The sequence below is a fragment of the Gossypium arboreum genome, chromosome 3 (genome assembly GCF_025698485.1).
Source record: "Gossypium arboreum isolate Shixiya-1 chromosome 3, ASM2569848v2, whole genome shotgun sequence".
In the NCBI taxonomy this organism is placed as follows: Eukaryota; Viridiplantae; Streptophyta; class Magnoliopsida; order Malvales; family Malvaceae; genus Gossypium; species Gossypium arboreum.
Genome location: NC_069072.1, coordinates 16,117,030 through 16,137,908, shown reverse-complemented (window position 1 = coordinate 16,137,908; position 20,879 = coordinate 16,117,030). Strand labels below are relative to the sequence as shown.

The following is a 20,879-nucleotide window of genomic DNA, read 5'->3' as shown; positions in this document are numbered from 1 at the left end:
ATTTCAAACTATCAACTAACCAGTATTACTCAAGTCAAACCACTATGCTTTCACTCAAGACTCGATCTAAATAATTTTAATACGACCCAGAACATCCAATTACTGAAATAAAGAAACGTTTATCAGGCACGCATACAACTCGTAACATATATTTAAATAAAATAAACTTGGCAATCCCGAGCTCGATGCTCCTTGGACCCATATCTGCGACATGCTCCTGTCTTCCTATGGCATTCACCCGAATGACGTCCGTTGCAGTCTTTGCAGATTGGATAGTTTGGTCGTGCCTTAACATGTTTCACGAGCGAGGCTTGGTTTTCGAGAACTAGAATCCTTCCTTTCTTACACTCCAAGCACCCCGCTTGAAGCGCTTCCCTAATTTCCTTAATTTTGTATCCAATACTTCCTCTACCACTTTCCTTACTAACTCACCAAGTGCCTCAAGACCAAGCTCGAGTTACCGCTACCCAAAGTTGGCGGACTTTTCTTACCCTCAAAATCCATATCAATACTCTACATTACCAAGACACATATCAATTAGCTACAAAGATCTCAAAATTTTACTATTTATTCACATGTCTTATGCAGAGATAGTATTTTCAAGTTTCTATTTTCACGTAATCATAGCCTAGCTACGATCTCAGATTCTAGAGTTTTTAGGGTTGCCCTAGTTATAATGTCATGATATGGTCTCGTTCTATCTACAATAATATCTTAATACAAATGTAATATGAGGAATGTAAATACTTACAGACTTGGTGCCGGGGATTCAGTGTGCCACTTCCTGATCAGTCCATAAAAACCCATGTTTTTGTTTATCGAAAAAAAGATTTGATTTGAAAACACTTTTATTTTAAAACTATTGATTTAACCCCGTTTAACAAATAGAAAAACTTGAACATCTTCGAAAAATCTGCCCTTTCCAAAAATACCCTTCTTAGGCCTAATTTTTTTTTTTGAAAATATTTTCGGACTCGATCCACAGCCGAGTTGTTGCAACCTAGGCTCTGATACCACTAAATGTAACACCCCAAACCCGGCCTGGACGTTATGACCGGATCTGATGCGCCACATTGATGCGTTCAAAACATTCCGTATTACTTAGTTTGGAAAAGCTGAGTTGGTGTTGTAAAAGACACTTTTAAAGGTAGGTTAAAGTGAATAGAAGTCATGCACCGGTAGGAAACCGAAAAAGAGGAGGTGAGTCCGCTTGACCGCTTAAGTACCAAGCTCTTCCGGATCCAATCCTAGACATGCACACCACCATTGCCACACTCTAACATCTCGTATAATTTTGAGAAAATCGTTTGATTATGTTCGTCTTAAGAAAATGTTTAAGTTGAAAACGTTTGTTTAAAATATTTATTTCCTTGGAAAACATTTACTTTATGGAAACTTTATGCGTCATCGTGATCTTTTAAAAAATCAAGTAGTTTTTATAAAACGAACCCTAGTGCTAACCAGTTTAATAATCCCCAAAATAAAAATAATTAAAAAGAGCGGCCTTATTACAACTTTAAACATAATAAAAATAAAATAATCCAAATTAAATGCTAAACTTATTTAAAATTGGCAATCCATCTTCATGGCCACTCTGAATCCCGCCCAGCTCCAAGTCCACCAACTAGGGCTCACCTGCAAGGATGGAAGAGGAATGGGGTAAGTTTGGGAAAACTCAGTGTATACAGAAACCCATCCAAAGCCCAATTCACTCGAGCCCATTGGGCCTAAGCCCTATTCAGATAATAGTACAGAGGTCAAGCCCTTTTCGAATCACAAGAGCAAGGCCTTAGCCCTTTTACATAACAAAGTGTGGCCCATAAGCCCGGTTCAAGAACATGAGTATCAATGAAATAATGAATGCAAGCCCATCCGGGAGACTACTCAACCCACCAACCGCTACACTACCCCGCACCAGCCCTACACACCATGTGGGGAATATCTCAACCCACCCAAATTTACACACACACAGTTAAACAACGCACTCAAATTCGGTCGATTGAGGCAAAGCCTCCAAGACGTGGATGAACCACATTCAAGACTTCCTCCATTAATACCCCAATCCCATGCAACATATATTAATAAATGCATATCATGCAAAATACAGTAGTAATCAATCAAGCGGTTCACCAATTTAAAACCCTAGGGGTATATCGGTAATTTTGCTCTTTAGGGTAGTTTGGTAATTTTGCTCTTTAGGGGTAATTTCGTGATCTACGCCATCGCACAAGCTAATTCGAAATTTTTATCGCTTTTATGCAATTTGATTCCACCATCTACCTAATAGGCTAATTTGCCCATCTCTTACCCATATTGGTCCGTAAGCCCATTGGGCCCGCTTTTGGCCCATCGAGCCCTTTTTCCGAAATACGCTAAAACGTCACGCTGAACGTGCTTACCACCTTGCGGTGCAGATCTAACAATTACTCTATGACTTGAGAGCATTCAGATACCCATGACCATGAAATGCCGAAATTTGGCATTTCGGCTTTTTAATTGAACTAAAGAAGGGTGTTGGTACACACCGATTTTGACGACTACTTTTGAGATCCCTTCGATGTCCTACAATTTATTAGCACAGTTCTTATTTACAAACCATAATCACTAAACCCCCAAAACTTACTTATCCATGATCGAACCATATCCCTAAAAAAGCCTTTGAAACCTTACCTTTTTACCAAAGTCGATAGCTATCTCCGAATCCGATTCCTCCAACTCCCAAGCCTTCAATCCAACACTTAAGAAGACACTAATCATTGAAAGAAAACATCAGTTACAATCCCTTAAGGCCATATGCCCAAATCTACAGCCTCCCTAGATTTTAGGGACTTCGGCTTTTTCGAAGTTGTAAAATAAGACTAGATCTGAAGTGATGAGCACTTACCACTTGTTCCTCTTTGATTTCTACGCAGATTTGATGCAGATTTATCCTCTAAATGATGGTAGAACTCGAATCTAGAAGATCTGAAGTTTCGGCTATAAGTCCCTAAATCTATGGTATTTCGGCTTTTTAGGTGATGAAGAAGATGATGGTTTGAGGCTATAACCTTGGAGTAACGCGTTCGAAAGCAGATATTAAGGGTTTAGAGAAGATGAATGTTGATCACAAGGAACAAAAATATGAAGGATTTGGCTTTGGAGAAATCGGCACAAGTAGTGAGTTTTCGTGATTTGACCTCTTAATGGCGATTGGTGATGAAGGTTTAATGGAAGATGGGATCGACAAAGAAGGTGAATAAGATGGTCGAAGGTTTCACTAGAAGGAGAAGCATAAAGGAAGAGAAAACATGGAGGAAAAGAGAAGAAGAAAATTCGCACAATGAGAAATAGACTTGTGTTTTGGCTTTTGTGAGAATTCGAAAAGATGAAAGAAAGCTTTCAGTGGCTAACCCTAATTCTCCAAGATAGAAAAGAAAAGAACCTAACCCTAATATTAAATTAGAGCAATCGCCCATCTCTAAGGCCCTTGTCGAAATTTACTTGTGTGATCACATGCCTAGTACATGCCTAAAATTAAAAGAAAAACAATATGCCTACCTTACAACTTGAACCTGGACCTCCAAATCCTTCCCAGCGCCACTTTTTAGGAACTTAGTGGCGTCACCTTGCCACTTTACCAAGGCCTTATTTGTGTCATAACTTACGCAGTTCTTCTTAAAAGCCCACTTAACCAAATCTCCTATTCACTTAAAAATCCCACCTTGATATTTTACCTTGTTTAGCTTAGTCTTGGGCCTTCTAAAGGTCTACTAACACATTTAAACATAATTCCAATATTTAGAACATGAAAATTTCAAGATTTACTAAAATCACAAAACCCAAAAAAATCCAAAATCAAGGCATTACAACTAATATATATATATTTTTCCTTTCCGATAATAATAATAATTTTATAAATATATCTAATAATAAAAATTTCAAATATCAATAATACAGTAAATATTAATAATTTTCATAAAATTTTCAAACATACATACAAGAATATTTTTCTAATAATAATAATACTAATTAAAATTTCATAAAAATTTAAAATATCCGTAATAATAAATACATAAAAATTTTCTAGTGGTAATTTAATAAAATAAATTTTTTTTCTCAAACGATAATATTTAAAACTTCCTAATTATTCGGGTTTTCTTCTATTCGAATCCCAGACTCAAAACCCAACTCTTCTAGGCCCCAAATTCAGGATGTTACAATTTACGCTTGGTTGAGATTGGTTGAATGCCTATTGATGCTATGTTATATGCCATTTGACTTGTTTAGGTTGATGCACATTTGAGTGAGAAAGATGGCTTGGAAAATAGCTTATTTTTGTCCGCACGGGCAGAGACACAGGCGTGTGTCTCAACCGTGTGTGACACATGGTCAGGTGACACGGCCATGTGTTCCCTGATGTTTATTAGAAACCAAGTCAGTATGCTCCACACGGCCCAGCACACAGGCGTGTGACTTGGCCGTGTGGCATAAGTCAGCATACCCTACAGTTTTGGCACGACCTAGCACACAGTTTGACATACTTTGAAGGGTACACGAGCTAGTCACACGGGCGTGTGGTTGGCCATGTGACCCAAGTCAGGTAGTTACACGAGGTAAGACACGGGCTGGGACACAGCCATCTTATCCCATTTCGAATGTCCACATGACCAGGTCACACAGGCGTATGTCCCCTGTATTTTGAAAAGTTTCTATGTTTTTCCAAAAATTTCCTGAGTTTTTAGTTTAGTCTCGAACCACTTCTAATGCTTGTTTTTATCCCCGAGGGCTCGTTTTAGGGACTACATGATAGTGTTTGAATGATGTTTGCTTGGATATGAGAAATGTATGATTGTTTAATTTTTAAGTTTGGTAATGCTCTGTAACCCTATTCCGACGATGGATATGGGTTAGGGGTGTTACATCAGCAAATAATTTTATAATTATTATTTTTTAAAAATTATTTAAAAATCATCATCTTCCTCACCATTTCTTCTTCTCAATTTTTAATTATTTTAAAAAAAATCATCATCATCATCATCATCAAAATTTCACGATCTCTGGACCTAATTTGGCTTCCATTATTTATAACCAAATTAACTATTGTTTCATTTTTAATTGATAAAGAAATTACAATAGATTGAGCTCGCATTAGTTTCATGTTTTTTTTGTTACATTTAAGTTCCAAAATATATTTCGAGTTTTTATGAGAAATGGACGAATAGTTTGTGAATTGTGCAAAAAAGTAATATACGAATTTGGAATACGAAAAACATCAATTTTTCTTCTATTTCCTTCAAAATATAAACATGAACAATTATAAAAAAATTGTGAAAATGATGAAAAACCTAATAAGATGGAAAAGAAAAGAAGAACGAAACAATTGGTCAAGCGAACTCAATCTTGATTTGGTTACTATGCAAGGTGGCTCCTTGGAGAGCGTCATTCATCGCCTTCGCATCCCCTATGTGCTTAAAGTAGACAAAAGCGTAGCTTCTCACAAAGTATGGGTGACACTATCTAGTATGCTGAATTTCTTGAAATCCATCATATCCAAATCAACCGTCTCGCTCGACAGATTTTTGACCCACAAATTGTTCGATGGCATTGTGGATTCCTCTGATTTTCCCTAGCTTATATAGCTTCATCGGTAGGCCCATTGTAGCTTTAAGAATTTGTTAGAACGAGACAGAAAAAGGGAGATATGAAACCCTAAAGTTTTAGAAAATTGATTAAAAATTAATTTGAAAAAGAACCATGGAAACAAGGAGAGATTTGGGGAAGTATATAAACGACATACAAGGATAAATAATAGGGCTATCTAGAGGAAATACATACTAAAAATGGAAAAAATGAGAGATTTCAGGAAATATATAAACAACGGGCAATGATAAATGGAAAAGAAGATCAGTGAGAAGTAATAGCTCAGCGAGAGGAAATACATACTAAAAAATGAAGGTCGTTTAACGAATGGAAAAAACTCAGAGACAAGGAAGATCGAGGCTCAAGAATGGATTTTGAGGTTTTCAAAGAGTTTCTTTGGGAAAACAATGGAGAAGATGAAACGGTAAAGATGATGATGATTTTAAAATAATTAAAAAATTAATAATTTTAAAATCATATGCTGATGTGGCATATAAGACAAAATAGTGCCATGTCAACATTTAAATACATTTGGACCTCTATGCCAGCAGTTTATGTTGATCGTTAGTCAACTAATAGCCATGTCAGCATGTCTGTTAAAAATAAACCAATTTGGCAAAAAAAAAGTTAGGTGTTAAAGTACCAAAAAAAACATAAAGGGCGAAAGTGACCAAACAACCAAACTTTAGGGACTATTTTTGGCATTATGCCAATATTATAATACACAATTCAGTCCAAGCCTTACTTAAGCTTACGAAGGCTCTTTTGTAGGCCTAAATGAATTAGGATCAAATTGCATTGTTTTGAAAGTTAGGTTCCACGTCGTGATGTCTCCAAAATATTGAGTCAAGTCATGATTTCAGATCACTTGATGTCGAGAAATCACAAACTGTTTACATTGCGACGAGGGGTATTTCATGTCAAGACGAGGACCCATTTTTTTTATGAAATTTGTCCATTTGGTACCTATTTCATGCCAAGCCAAACCTTAAGATTATTCAATGCATATATGTAATAGCCCTACCTGACTCGTTTGCTGAATCCAAGTACAGAGCGTCATAGTCAGATCGGGTTCCTGTACACATCTAAATAATATCAATTTTGAATAAGACTATACTAACTAATTGAAACATCTTACAACAAATGAAAAAAATTAATTTAAAGTTCATTCTCTTTACTCTTCTATAAGGGAACTACATAATTACAATATATTCTCCCTCTTAGTGAAGTTAATAAAGGTACTCCCACCTATGTGCATAACACTAAATTAATGATTGCCCCTCATTCTACCATTGTCTGGCTTGGTCCCTTCTTGAGTTTCTTGTTTCGCAGATCATGCAAAACACAGGCCACACTTTGGTAAGTTTGGATGAACTTATTGAGTTTCTAATTTACACGTAATCAATCCCTGTCTTACAGGGGTTTAAATAAATAGAACTAAATACAATACACTCCCTGATCATTCTAGAATATTTCTGTTAAATCTTTCATAATGGTCTTTATCTTATTCCTGGTCTTATCTATTAGCGGGTAGATAGTTGAGTGATTACTTTCTGACCATTCTATCAGCCTTCAATCAATCTTGATAGTTCCTCCTATTGTCTCCCTATCTCTACAGACTCTATCCCTTTCTTTACCTTACGTTGCTTCTTCCAATTGTTCCTAGTGTGGAAATCTTCTTCCCACTATGTCCCTATTAGGTAATCTTATGGTCTACCCTTCTAACAACCCTTAGATATTTTACCTTTTTTACAGTCATTCCAAAATTGAATAGTCTTTGGCAGACTCTTACTATTACCTTAGCCTTAATGGGGTTGCTATCATCCCATCCTTTGGGATACCTAAAAGGTTTCTTACCAATTTGGTAGACTAAGTCCTACTTGAAACAAATAACAATTGGATTTCCTCTTTGTTATCCACCTTGTTCGAGGTACTATACTCATAAGTGTGGTATATAAGTCTGTTGTGGACCATTTTAGCCTTCAGTGATCAGCCAATTATCACTAAATGACCTTCTAGGTTCATGGTTTCTCTTTCATTCGACATCCCCACCTAACTAACCGTTAGGCTGATATTTCTCAATGGTTTTGTTTTTCTTTTCCTTTAAAGAGAAAAAAACCTGACATACATTTCTGTCATTTAGTGTATCCTTCTTTATTGGTGGGTTATCTTTAACCCCTCATTTCTTTATAGACTAACTTGCATTCTCATGATAAACCCCTAGCCTAGAGGGTTTTTCTGAGCACCCTCTAGCGGATGCTATTGGCGGATCCTTATCCACAATCTTTTGGCAACTAATGCATGCCTATACTTTCATTTTCTTTCTAACCATTTTTCCATATTTTCTTGATTTTCCACAATTACTGTCCTGATATCCACCAATGGTTGTTATCCCGGTAGACTACTCTATTTTCAGTGTCTTGACGGACTCCACAAGTTATTGTAGTCATGCTATGGTTTTACTCACCTAATCCCATGTTTGATGTCCTGATAGACTCTATCAGTTGCCATAGTCGAGGTGTGGTCTTACGCCTCAAAATCCTCATGTTTACTGTCTCGGCGGACTGCCCTGAGTATAGTGTCCTAGCAAACTATCCCCTGTTTATTATCTCGTCAGACTATCCTGTGTTTAATGTGTTATCAGTGTGTTTATTGTCCTATTGGATTATCCCGTGTTTAATGTCTCATTGGACTATCCATTTTTATTGTCTCTTCAGACTAACTATGATGCCATAACGTCTTTCAGCTATGGTCTTACACAATATAACCCTGTGTTTACTATTCCGACGGACCATCAAAGGATGTCATAGTGTCTTTTAGCCATGGTATTAATCTTATTTAGTCATTCTAGCATGCTTTCACATGATGTCATAGCGCCTTTCAGCTATGGTCTTACTCATTTCTATCATGATGCCATAACATCTTTCAACTATGGTTTTACTTATCTTAATCATGATGCCATAGTGTCTCTTAACTAGGTTCTTACTCATTTTAGGCGTATAGTCTTTGATCGGTTCCATGGCTTAGCCATGATCTTTCTTATCTACCCTTCCTTAGCATTTCTTCCATTCTTCTATTTCACCATTCCTAACCTTGATGCCCGAACACTGTAGTGTTCCCTCCGCAAGGCCCCGAGCTTCTCACATGACGGGTACACATAGCAACACCAGATGGTGGTATCTAACAAAATCACCATTTTTCTCAAATCCTAACTTTTTCTAATCCCTTTAGTAATTTCCCTTCCACATCATGCATATTCAACTAGAATGACTAATACTAAATAACTCATACAATCATGCAGCATACTTTAGCAGTTCAGGGTTTGAGTACAAAATATCACCTGGTGCTTCCTTGCCTCATCAACTTAGCTTTTCCTAGTAACAGAGCTTCTATTCTCCTAGAAACTAAGAATGACAACCAAATCTTGGATTAAACTCAAGATTTTTAGAAAAACGCAAAACCCTTTCAAATGGATTTTAGAAATCCTAATCTTTATTCTCTTAACTTTATATATACCAAAGGGCTAAGAACCTTACCGGCTTGTTGGATTCTCTATTTTTCCTACTCAAACCTCATGATCATATCTCCATGTAGAGTTTTCTTGTAACCATCTCCTCTAGGAGCTACTAAAGAAGAATATGAAAAATGAAACAAGTTGAAGAAGAAGTATCCTCGAGAAGTCATTTCTCAGCTATTTATAACCCTTCCCGAATGACCTTCCACCGTATAAAATCTTTCTATTTACAATCATTTTTTCCCCTGTAATGCTCGGGTTTGTGCAAGTGTACACTGTCTTTATCAAGTAATAAGTATCGAGTTATCGTCTCCACAGGGATTGTATTTGTGCTAAGCCAATTAATTTGTAAAATTATATTAACAACTTGATAAATAAAAAACAATATAATTGAGACGTGATGAAAAATTAAGTATATGAAACTAAATACAATGATCCCTAATGTAATTTATCCTAATGCAATGATCCCTAATGCAATTTATCCTAAGTATGCAAACTATATGAATGAAATAGATTTGAGCATAATTAACACAATAAGCAACAATTATAACATAAATAAGCTAGGACAATTACTTTAATTAAACTCAAATTATTATCAATATGATTATTAATATTCAGAAAAACATTCCAAGGCAACTTGATCTTTCATGAGTTTGTAAACCACATTAGGTCCTTTCGGATCCTTTATTTAGTAAATATGCATTTTACTGATCCTTATTTACTAAGAGTTTCTTAGTATTCATGTGAGGTAACAGGGACGTGTTAGGTTTGAAACAGTCTAATCACACAAATCTAAAAACTATGCAGATAACAGAGCCTGGTTAGGGTTGCTATGCAACTTGCAATTTAATCGGGTTAGAATCTAAATTGAGCATGCACATTTCAATTATGTGTCCATTAGCTGTCATCTGGTTAGGATCGCTTAGCTAATTCAGGTGCATTTCAATCATGTATGAACGAAATACAGACTTGATTTTAATTGAAAACATGATCGACTGAGGCACAAATATTAAAAGCATGAATCAAATAAATATTATTCAATCAAAATAATCATCCTAGCTTAAATAAAATTAAGCTATCATTGTTGTAAACAAGAACAGTAAACACATAGCAAACATTCTTGAATTAAGTTAAAGAAAAGAAAGATTAAACCCAAATCAAAGTGGCTGTCACCCAAAACTCTGACTGACAAGGGCTCCTTCGTTCCTTCGCTTTGCTCCTTTGCTGATGGATCTCCAAGGTGGCCAACCAAGGGCTCTTTAAGAGGCTAACTTACTAAAAATCTTTATGCAAAGATGATGATAGGCGTGAGGGCTAAGAGAGTTGAGAGAGGAGAGAATGATGAATGAGTGAGGGATGATTTGAAAAGTGAGAAATGGGGTCTTATTTGTAGGTGAGGCAAGGAAGCTAGTTTGCTAAAAATAGGAGTGTCCATCTTTTGAGAATTCCTCCAAGGGTGGCCGGTCATGATTTGTGGAAGTGTGGCTGATTTTTTCTTGATTTAAGTGCCACAACATCATCAGGATCAAGACTCGGTCAATTGCAAATCTCCAGGTAAATCTTCGATTTCTTCAACTCTTCAAGGACCTTGTGCAATTAAACGAAAAATTGATTTATGAACATCCACATGCAGCTGAATTTTGGGTTGATTTGGTCCTCCATTTGGATGGTTTTGTAATCAAAATAAAGCTCTCAGACCTGTCCAAAAATAATAGATAATTTAGAGGACCAAAGAAAATAATTTAACAACTTTAATTAATCAATTTACTTACTTAATTAATTAAAACCCAATTTATTAATGAAACATATTAAAATAAATTATTAAATATAACTCTATATTTTATTATTTAATTTAATCATGCATGACCCACTTTATAGCTTGAAAATATAATATGCTCAAATTAATATAAAAGAAACCATTTTTCGCATGGAAACTATATAATAAAACATAAAATCACATTTTAATAATTTCTATGTCCTAATTTCATATTTTCATATATTTCATTAATTTATTAAGCAATTACTTGGTTTTAATAACAAATTTAAGTAAAAAGATGACGAATTATATAGGAAAAATCCTATATATCTTTCAGTTTACACCTTGTCCCGAGTAATGTTCATGCACAGCACAAGGTCTTGCTAAAGCAAAATTTGGTAATTTGTGCAGGAACATGAATCTTTATCCCATAATCATTCATTAATAACTTCATGCTCATCGATCTTCTTCATTAACAAGTAATTCATATACAAACATTTTGAAAATTTTACACTAAGTTTCAAGATATGCCAACATGAATCATAGTATGTATATATGTCACAGCCATAGATAATATTCTTCATTCAACATAATTTCTCCTCAATCAAGCAAGCAATCATAAGGCTTATTTATGATCTTCATATGTTCAACTTAGAACTCCCTCTCCACTAATGTAGGCGACATAATCATCAAATCAATAGGTCTTTTATAAGGTTGTAATGGGGCTCGGTTAAAGGTAGGAATTTTAAGAGATGAGACATGTCGGTTTCAAAATCTTAACCTTTAATTTTGTCTTGGATTTCTCGAAATTTAACCTTTTTCTTTAAGTGATTCTTTGAAATACCCCTAAACTTATTTTGAACTCATGCTCATACCTTTTTTCTTTGTGGAAACTGAGCAAACTTTTCTTCACTCCTTTTTTTTTTCAATATGAGCACATACATCCTTATGAAAATTTCCTCAAATGAGCACATACATGAAAATTTCCTCAAACATTGCTTACCAAGACAACTTTAGTTAAGATAGGTGCACAAAATTAGGATAACTTCAAAAGATGGAGATATGGCTTGTAATGTAGGTTCATTGCAATAAACAGACCTTTTAAGCTGAAAATTGTAGTTTCAAGGGTCTAATATCATAAGGTGGGTTTGAAAAGGCTCAAGCGATCCAAAGAAATAGTGCCAATATCATTTTAGATTTTTATGTCTCCTAGGATTTCGCCTGAAGAAATTTACTAAGTCAATTCTAAAGATATAAACCTTCATGCATGTCTAATCTCAAAAGAAACTAAGTTGTCATGGAAAACATTACCTAAGACTAAGATCATACAATTATTCCATTCTTCATGATAACATACAATCACTCAGATAAAAGCATCATTCATGCTCGCATACAAGCTATCTCATTAACAAAGAATTTCTCTAAACATTCATTTATTAAAAAATACTCATAGAAGAAATGATTGAAACATACTTGAAAATTTTAAAAATTTTGAGCAATTATTTGCCTTACCACCATTTAAAAAGAAGAAATGTCCTCATTGAAAGAACAAAATAATGAATGAAAACTAAACACCATGTAAGGTTAAAAAGAAAGAGAGGTGAGTCATTAAGACTACTTAAATACCAAGTCTTTCCTCATAATCTAATCCTAGATATGTCCATTCCCATTACCACATCACTTAGTCTTTTTCTTTTTAAAGAAACATTTATTCATGCTTGCTATGTTTTATTATGCAGAAATTAAATCCTAATTACTAAAGAAACAAATTCCTAAAGACCTAAAAAAAATAAATAAAAGACAAAAATCCCCCTTTTATTTTTCTGACTCATTCCGCTTGTCTTCTTTATCTCCTTCTCCACTTGTACAATCAGTATCTTCTGTCCATGTCTAAAAGATGGCATCTGGGAACTCAGGAACAAAAGTGCTAGAGATATTCTTAAAAGTATTTCGAATCGAATTGTCTCCAATTTTTGCATATTTCCAGTAAGTTTGTTGTTGATTGTGCGTGAACTTGCACATATCCATCAATATTGACAACTCTGATTTCCTTGAAGTACTTGCAAAAGTTAGCATGGGAGTTGTATACTCAGGTTCAACACTTAGCTTGACTGGTTCTTCTTTTAACTCAACCCTTGATTCAAGGTTTTTAGATCCTTCAACTGGTTTAGGATTTTTTGATTCCTTATCAGATTCTTTTACTTCAGTGGCTGTAATTGATTCAGTTTCGGTTTCATTTGTTGACTCCTCAGTATCTGGCTCAGTTGCTTCTTTTTGCTCACCTTGATTCAGCTCATGCACCTTCTCTACTAACTTTTCAAGATCATGACTTGTAATGCACCCTTGGACATATTGCCCCTTCAAATTCGCTTGTGTTTTAACATGGTCCCTTAAGCAAAGTGAAGTGATTAATGATGGGAAATAAGCACTTCCTGTCTTCTTTTTAGCATAGTAATAAATCTCATTGAGAATAATTTTCCTCACATTAATGGACTTTTCTGTCAAGATTGCATATAACAAGAGCATTCGTTTCATCGAGATGGTGGAACTATGTGAGATAGGCATAAAACTGTAGCGAACAAAATAAAACCATACCTTTGCTACTAGTTTTAGGTATTCTCTTCGGCAATAATGGCTTCGATACTTTCTTATAATCCATTGGGATCCCGGATTTTCACAACATTAAGTACTTGTTGAAGAAAATCCCAATTTATGTTGTCCATCATAGGGTAGTACTCATCTTCTTCAACATCAGGTAAGTTAAACAAATCATTGATGGACTTAGAAGTAAGAGGTACCTTTTTCTTTAGAATGATGACCTCAGTCACATCTTGTGTGGTCAAACTTGCATAGAACTAGTTCATCATCGGGAAGTGAACGAGTATCTTAAAATCGTTCCCACTTGAGAGCATTGATTGTCTTTCTAATTGGCATAGGGACAACCATGAAATCATTACTCTTCAAGTTAAAACCTTTTTTCGGTATCATAACTTGATGCTTGAAAATTGAATCAAATCTCTCTTTCACTTCTTCATCAATCACAATTGGGTTTTCAGGAGTAGTTTTCGATGATCTAGTTCTTTTGCGAGACATGGTATTTTCCCAAAAATTTGGCAAAGTTCTGCTTACAAGGGAAAAAGAGAAATCGGCAAGGTGGGTAGAACTTGCTACGGAAACAACCTTGCCACGGCAAGAATGGTGCGACGATAGTGTGTGACAGCAACGGTGGCATGCGGTGGTGACGATGGCAATGTGCGGCAGCGACAATGACTTACAAAAGCAGCAGCGACGCTTCAAAAATCTCTTTGCAGTGGCACTAGATGATTTTGGCAGAGGAGGAAGAGAAACTAGGGTTTCTTTCGAGATTTGAGGTTGACGGCACAAGAGAAAAGTTTAATGATTTTGGGGTTTAAGCAAATAGCTTTGAGGGATATGAAAAATAGTAGAACGAAGAGGGGTTTATATAGGGAAAAATTAGGGCAACATGTGGCAAAAACTTAGCTACATTTAGGTTACTTGGGCGGTATACAATTAAAGTGGCGGCAATAGGTGTGGAGTTTTCCCTCTTTTTGTTGTCTTAGGCCTCAAATTCAGATTGTATCTTACTAAAAAAAACTAATTAGTACTTGGGCCAAATTTGACCCCCTTTATTAACATAAAAATTTAAAATTTAAACAAAACAAATGAAACTAAAAAAAACTTTTAAATCTTAATTAGAAATTTTCTTCTCCATAAATTACATTCAATTAATTCTCAGGAAAGGTTGGAGGGGTCATAATGGTCTCGCTTAAGTTCCAATCTCCTTAGACAGATTTAATTAAATGTACTAAATTAAGAAAATAAATCCTAATTATTTATTTATTTACAAAACAAGTTTATGAAAAATCAAGGGTCTGTTAATTTGAACGAGGGTTCAACTTGCTCAATGTTACCATCCCAATAATGTTTGAGACGTTGACCATTGACTTTAACATACCTCCGTAATATTCGTATAATTCAACAGCTCCATAAGGATAAACTCGATAGATGGTATAAGGTCCTTTCCATCGGGATTTCAGCTTTCCAGGAAATAACTTCAGGCTTGAATTAAACAATAAAACCTTCTGACCTTCTTTAAACTCGCGAGGTCGTATATGACTATCATGCCATCTTTTTGATCTTTCTTTATACATTTTGGTATTCTCATAGGAAAACAACCTCAGCTCTTCCAACTCATCCAATTGTAACATCCTTCTCTCACCGGATTGCTTAAGATCAAAATTCAACTTCTTCAAAGCCCATTGAGCTCTATTCTCCAAATCTAATGGAAAATGACATGCCTTCCCAAAAACCAACCAATAAGGAGTCATTGCTAACAGTGTCTTAAATTCTGTTCGATAGGCCCATAATGTATCATCGAGCCTTCGAGACCAATCTTTTCTACTGGGGCGTACTACCTTTTCAAGGATACCTTTGATTTCGTGGTTCACTCTTTCAACTTGCCCATTAGACTGGGGGTGATAAGCAGTAGCAATCTTGTGCTTCACATCATATTTGTCAAGCAACCACTTAAGCCACTTGTTCACAAAATGAGAACCTTCATCACTAATAATAGCTTTTGGTGTCCCAAATCGTGTAAACACATGCTTATGTAAGAATCGCATGACTACCTTAGCATCATTTGTAGGGTATGCTTCAGCTTCAACCCACTAGGATACATAGTCCACAGCAACTAAGATGTATTTGTTCCCATACAAAAAAGGAAATGTGCCTAAAAAGTCAAGGCCCCATACGTTGAATAATTCAATCTCAAAAATATTTATTAAGGGCATTTATTCCTCCTTGATATGTTTCTGCTCCTTTGGCATCTATCATAGTTCTTCACATAGGCATAAGCATCTTTAAATAGTGTAGGCTAAAAGAAACCTGCTTGCAAAACCTTAGCTGCAGTATGTGTACCACTAAAGTGTCCCCCACTTGGAGATGAATGGCAATGATATAAGATTTCAGCAATCTCACTTTCAGCTACACACTTTTAGATTATATCATCTGCATACTGTTTAAATAAGAACGGGTCTTCCCAGAAATAATACCGACTATCATGAAGGAATTTCTTCCTTTGTTGGTATGTTATTTCTTGAGGAATTATTCCACATGCAAGATAATTGGAAAAATTATAAAACCAAGGTGTTTCATGAATTTGACTTACCTCAAATAAGTGTTCATTTGGGAAATTCTTGTTGATAGGCACATGTGATCGAGATACCTCATCTTGCTCCAACCTCGACAGATGAACAGCTACTTGATTTTCTACACCTTTTCTATCTTGGATCTTAAGGTCAAATTCTTGGAGTAAAAGTATCCAATGATTTAGCCTCGATTTTGCACCTTTTTTCGTGAGCAAGTATTTAATGGCTACATGGTCAGTAAATACTGTAACTTTGGTACCTATAAGATATGAGCGAAATTTTTCAAAAGTAAAGACTATAGCAAATAGTTCCTTTTCAGTTACCGTATAATTGATTTGGGCTCCCGTCAATGTTCTACTTGCATAGTAAATGAAGTAGAACACTTTATTTTTTCTTTGACCCATCACAGCTCCAACAGCATAATCACTTGCATCGTACATCAACTCAGAAGGTGTGCTCCAATTGGGTGTAATGATTATGGGGGTTGAGATTAGCCATTTTTTCAGCTCTTCAAAAGCTTCTAAACATGCTTTGTTAAAATCGAACACTGCATCTTTCTCTAACAAAAAAAAAAAAGGTTTAGAAATTTTTGAAAAATCTTTGATAAACCTTTGGTAAAAACCAGCATGGCCTAAGAAACTTCTAACTCCTTTCACATTCATTGGGGCTGGTAACCTTTTAATTATGTCGACATTTGCTTTGTCAACTTCAATTCATTTCTTTGAAATTCTATGCCTAAGACAATCCCTTCCTTAACCATAAAATGGTATTTCTCCTTGTTAAGGACAAGATTCATCTCTTCGCATCTCTTCAGTACCTTAGCCAAATTACTCAAACAAGTATCATAAGTGTTACCAAAAACAGAAAAATCATCCATGAAAACCTCAACAAAATTTTCGACCATATCAGTGAATATTGCCATCATACATCGTTGGAATGTTGCAGGTGCATTACATAAACGAAAAGGCATTCGCCTAAAAGAAAATGTACTGTACAGACAAGTAAAAGTTGTTTTATGTTGGTCTTCCAGGGTTACAACTATTTGGTTATATCTCGAATAACCATCTAAAAAACAATAGAATTCATTACTTGCCAGTCGATCTAACATCTGATCCATAAAAGGCAACAGAAATTGGTCATTCCGAGTGGCTTTATTTAGCTTTCTGTAGTCAACAAAAATTCTCCAACCAGTAACAATTTTTGTTGGGATCAATTCGTTACGCACATTCTTAACAATTGTAATTCCACATTTATTCGGTACACACTGTACTAAACTTACCCAGAAATTATCTGAAATAAGATAGATGATTCTTGCATCCAACCATTTGATCACTCTCTTTCTCACAACTTTCTTCATAATAGGATTGAGCCTCCTTTGCCCATCAATTCGAGCTCTCTCACCTTCCTCTAGAATAATTTTATGCAAGTAAAATGAAGGGCTTATACCTTGAATATCAACTATGGTCCAACCAATTGCTTTCTTAAGTTTCTTTAAAACAGAAATTAGTTGCTCCTCTTGATCTTTTTTCAGTTCTGCTGAAATAATCACAGGCATGGTGGAACAGTCACCTAAATAAATGTATTTTAAATGGGAAGGAAGTACTTTTAGTTCGAGTGTAGGTGGTTCTTCGATTGACAATTTAGGTTGTACAAATTTTCTGACTTCCAACTCCAATAGTTCAAACCGTGTGGGCTGAATAAAATTTCTCAGATTGGCTTCCACCAGAACCATGTTTTCTTCACTTTCTTCATCCTCTAAAGGGTCAAACTCAAAGGTTTTCTCTAATGGATCTTCTTCAAAATTACTTTCCATAGAAATCAAGGTTTCCAACTCTTCCATAACTGAACACTCTTCTGTCAGATCGGGAAATTTCATCACTTTAAGAATGTTAAAAGTTACCTGATCATCTTGAACTTGCATGGTGAGTTTGCCTTTCTGCACATCAATTAACGTTCTTCCCGTGGCTAGGAAAGGTCTAACAAGGATAATTGGCACTTCCTTATCTGCTTCAAAATCTAGAATAATGAAATCAGTAGGAAAAATAAATTTATCGACTCTTACCAAAACATCCTCGATCTTTCCTTCGGGGCATGCTAAAGATCGATTCGCTAGCTGAAGCGTCACAGTTGTAGGTCTTACTTCTCCTATCCCTAGCATCTTAAAAATAGGTATCAAGTTGATACTTACTCCTAAGTCACACAAAGCTTTACCATAGTAAGATTCACCAATGTTATAGGGTATCGTAAAGCTTTTTGGATCCTTCAATTTTGGTGGCAGCTTGTTCTGCAGGAACGCACTGCACTCCTTTTTCAAGGCGACAGTCTCATACCCACTCAGTCGTTTCTTCTTGGATAGTACATCCTTCATAAACTTCACGTAATTCAACATTTTTTTTCTAAAGCCTCCACTAATGGAATATTGATGTGTAATTGCTTCAAAACATCCAAAAACTTCTTGAATTGCACCTCTTGTTTCAGCTTGTGTTGCTGCAATCTTTGTGGATATGGAGGTGATGGAACTTTCAATTGGGCCGGACAACTCTTCTGAGTAGGTAAATCTGCATCCAAATAAGATGTTAAAGTATATGAATTAACTAAGTTAGGATTTACCATGTCAGTCTTTGCAGTTTCTGATTCTTTTGGTGTAGGAATTTCTACAGCTGGTTGACTTTCCTCCTTTTCAACAGGCTCGTCTTCGGCATCAATCAATCGGGGTTCCAAAATTTTACCACTGCGTAATGCCACTTTCTTGATATGTTCTTTACTCAAGTTTTTTGGATTCTCAGTATCGCTCGACAAGGTTCTTTGTGGTCTTTTACGAAGCTCCGTAGCTAACTGACCCATTTGGTTTTCCAAATTTTTCAGTGTTGCTGCTTGGCTTTGGACCAAATCATCATTCTTTTTCATGTACACTTTCAACAAGTTATCCAAACTATTTGATGCCTTAACTTGAGGTGGTTTTGGAGCTTTTTGATTAAACCCTTGAGATTGGTTAGGTCTATGCTGCATAAAGTTGTTGTTTGGTCCATTTCCTTGGTTGCTCCAAGAAAAGTTAGGATGATTACACCATGAAGGATTATAGAAGTTGGATTGAGGTCCTTGTCCACTCCTATTTTGATATTGGTTCCCCACATAGTACACTGCCTTGGGATTCAATGGGCAATTCTCGAAAGAATGAACTTCCCTACAGTACACACAGAAAACTACTTCAAATGGACTTGGTAGCTGAGCTACAAAATTATTAGTACTATTAGCGGTAAACTGCTTTAACATTGAGGAAATAGATGATACCTGAGCTGATAACGAAGTGAGACCATCAACTTCATGAATTCCAGCTACACGTCTTCCTGAAGTTGTTCGATTTGTTGGCCATTGATAGTTATTACTTGCGATCCTCTCGATGATCTTATAAGCCTCATTATAAGACTTAGATAAAATTGCACCATTCGCAGAAGCATCTACCATCAATCTTGTATGTGCATTGAGACCATTATAGAATGTCTCCAGCTAGATACAATAAGGAATCCCATGATGAGGACACTTACGAAGTAACTTCTTAAATCGCTCCCAAGCCTCATACAAAGGCTCGTCATCCAATTGTTGGAAAGTTGTGATCTTGTTCCTCAACTTAGCGTTCTTGCTAGGCGAGAAATACTTAACCAAAAATCTCTCTGCTAATTCTTGTCATGTAGATATGGAACTTGGTGGCAATGAATTGAGCCATGCTCGTGCTCGATCTATCAACAAGTACGAAAACAACTTCAACCTCAGTGCGTCTTCAGTCACACCGGCTATCTTAAATGAATCACTCACCTCCATAAACAATCGAAGGTGGAGATGTGGATCTTTCGTGAGCATACCACTAAATTGGCCCACTGTTTGTAGCATTTGAAACATCACTGGTTTCAATTTGAATTGGGTTGCCTCAATATCTGGCCTTCTAGTTCCTGAATTTAACTCATTGAAAAGTGGTATAGTATATTGTCTGATGCATCGATCCCTATCATCGACAATGAGGATGGGATTTCATACATGACCGGCTTCATTACCTTGATCTTGATTCTGATTTCCAAGGTCCATCTCGAATTTTCTTTGAGCTGTTCGTTCACGTCTTCTTTGTCTGAAATTTCGCTCAATTTCAGGGTCTACTGGGAGTAAATCGATAATTTGATCTATGCTCATAAACACTTGAGAAGAAAATCACAAAACAAAAAACAATAAGTTAGTAATGTTGGGAATAACCAAATTGAAAATAAATAATTTCACAAAAAATGACTATGGAAACAGTTGACAATCCCTGAAAACGGTGCCAAAAACTGGTAGCACTCGGGTTTGTACAAGTGTATACAGTTGTTATCAAGTAATAAGTAAGTATTGAGTTATCATGTAATGCCCCAAATCCCAAAAACCCCTGTTAAATTTATTTTTGTGTGTTTGTGATGTGGATGTATGTTGCCTTAGTAGTTTGGTGCTTTGGGAGTGTCTGGAAGTCATGAGTTCAAGCCTTGGCTTGAGCAAAAATTTTGCTTCTATTTGAATAAACCCTTGTCACCAACTAGTAGACTTTTAAATTATTGTGAGGGTAGCATGGCATAAAGAGCCTGCTAGCCTAGTGGTAAGTGGCGTGTTGCATATGCTAAGGGACTTGAGTTTGAGTCTTACTGCATGCAAGGGATGTCTTTTTTGCTATTGTACCGTGTAGGTGGTTGTATATCACTGAAACTTTGAAGCTTGGGCAGTTAGGGTGTTTGAGGGGATGTAGGAGTGTGTAGCCAAGATTCTAAGAGTAAATTTGGGGATATAGATAGGAGTTGATCGGTTG

The 20,879-nt window shown here is 35.9% G+C and overlaps 1 protein-coding gene and 1 non-coding gene across 2 annotated transcripts; one reads left to right on the top strand and one right to left on the bottom strand.

Annotated features, from left to right (window-relative positions):
- Positions 1-12,759: 12,759 nt before the first annotated feature.
- Positions 12,760-19,066, bottom strand: LOC128290549 (uncharacterized). Its single transcript, XM_053026244.1, has 6 exons — positions 18,524-19,066; positions 18,269-18,419; positions 17,990-18,073; positions 17,743-17,911; positions 12,904-13,278; positions 12,760-12,793 (listed from the first exon to the last, which is right to left on the bottom strand). Exons 1-6 carry the CDS (start codon positions 19,064-19,066, stop codon positions 12,760-12,762), a joined length of 1,356 nt encoding a protein of 451 aa, XP_052882204.1.
- Positions 19,067-19,580: 514 nt separating this feature from the next.
- LOC128291114 (small nucleolar RNA R71) lies at positions 19,581-19,687 on the top strand. Its single transcript, XR_008280890.1, has one exon. It is a non-coding gene; the product is annotated as a small nucleolar RNA R71 (small nucleolar RNA).
- The last annotated feature ends 1,192 nt before the right edge of the window (positions 19,688-20,879 follow it).

Excerpts from the sequence above, each read along its gene's own strand:
- LOC128290549 (XM_053026244.1), bottom strand. The coding sequence starts at position 19,066 with ATGCAGCATAGACCTAACCAATCTCAAGGGTTTAATCAAAAAGCTCCA. Across the intron at positions 17,912-17,989 it reads GTTAATTGATGTGCAGAAAG|AAGAGTGTTCAGTTATGGAA; the intron begins GCAAACTCACCA and ends CCGATCTGACAG. Across the intron at positions 12,794-12,903 it reads ATATTGATGGATATGTGCAA|ATGCCATCTTTTAGACATGG; the intron begins GTTCACGCACAA and ends CTGAGTTCCCAG.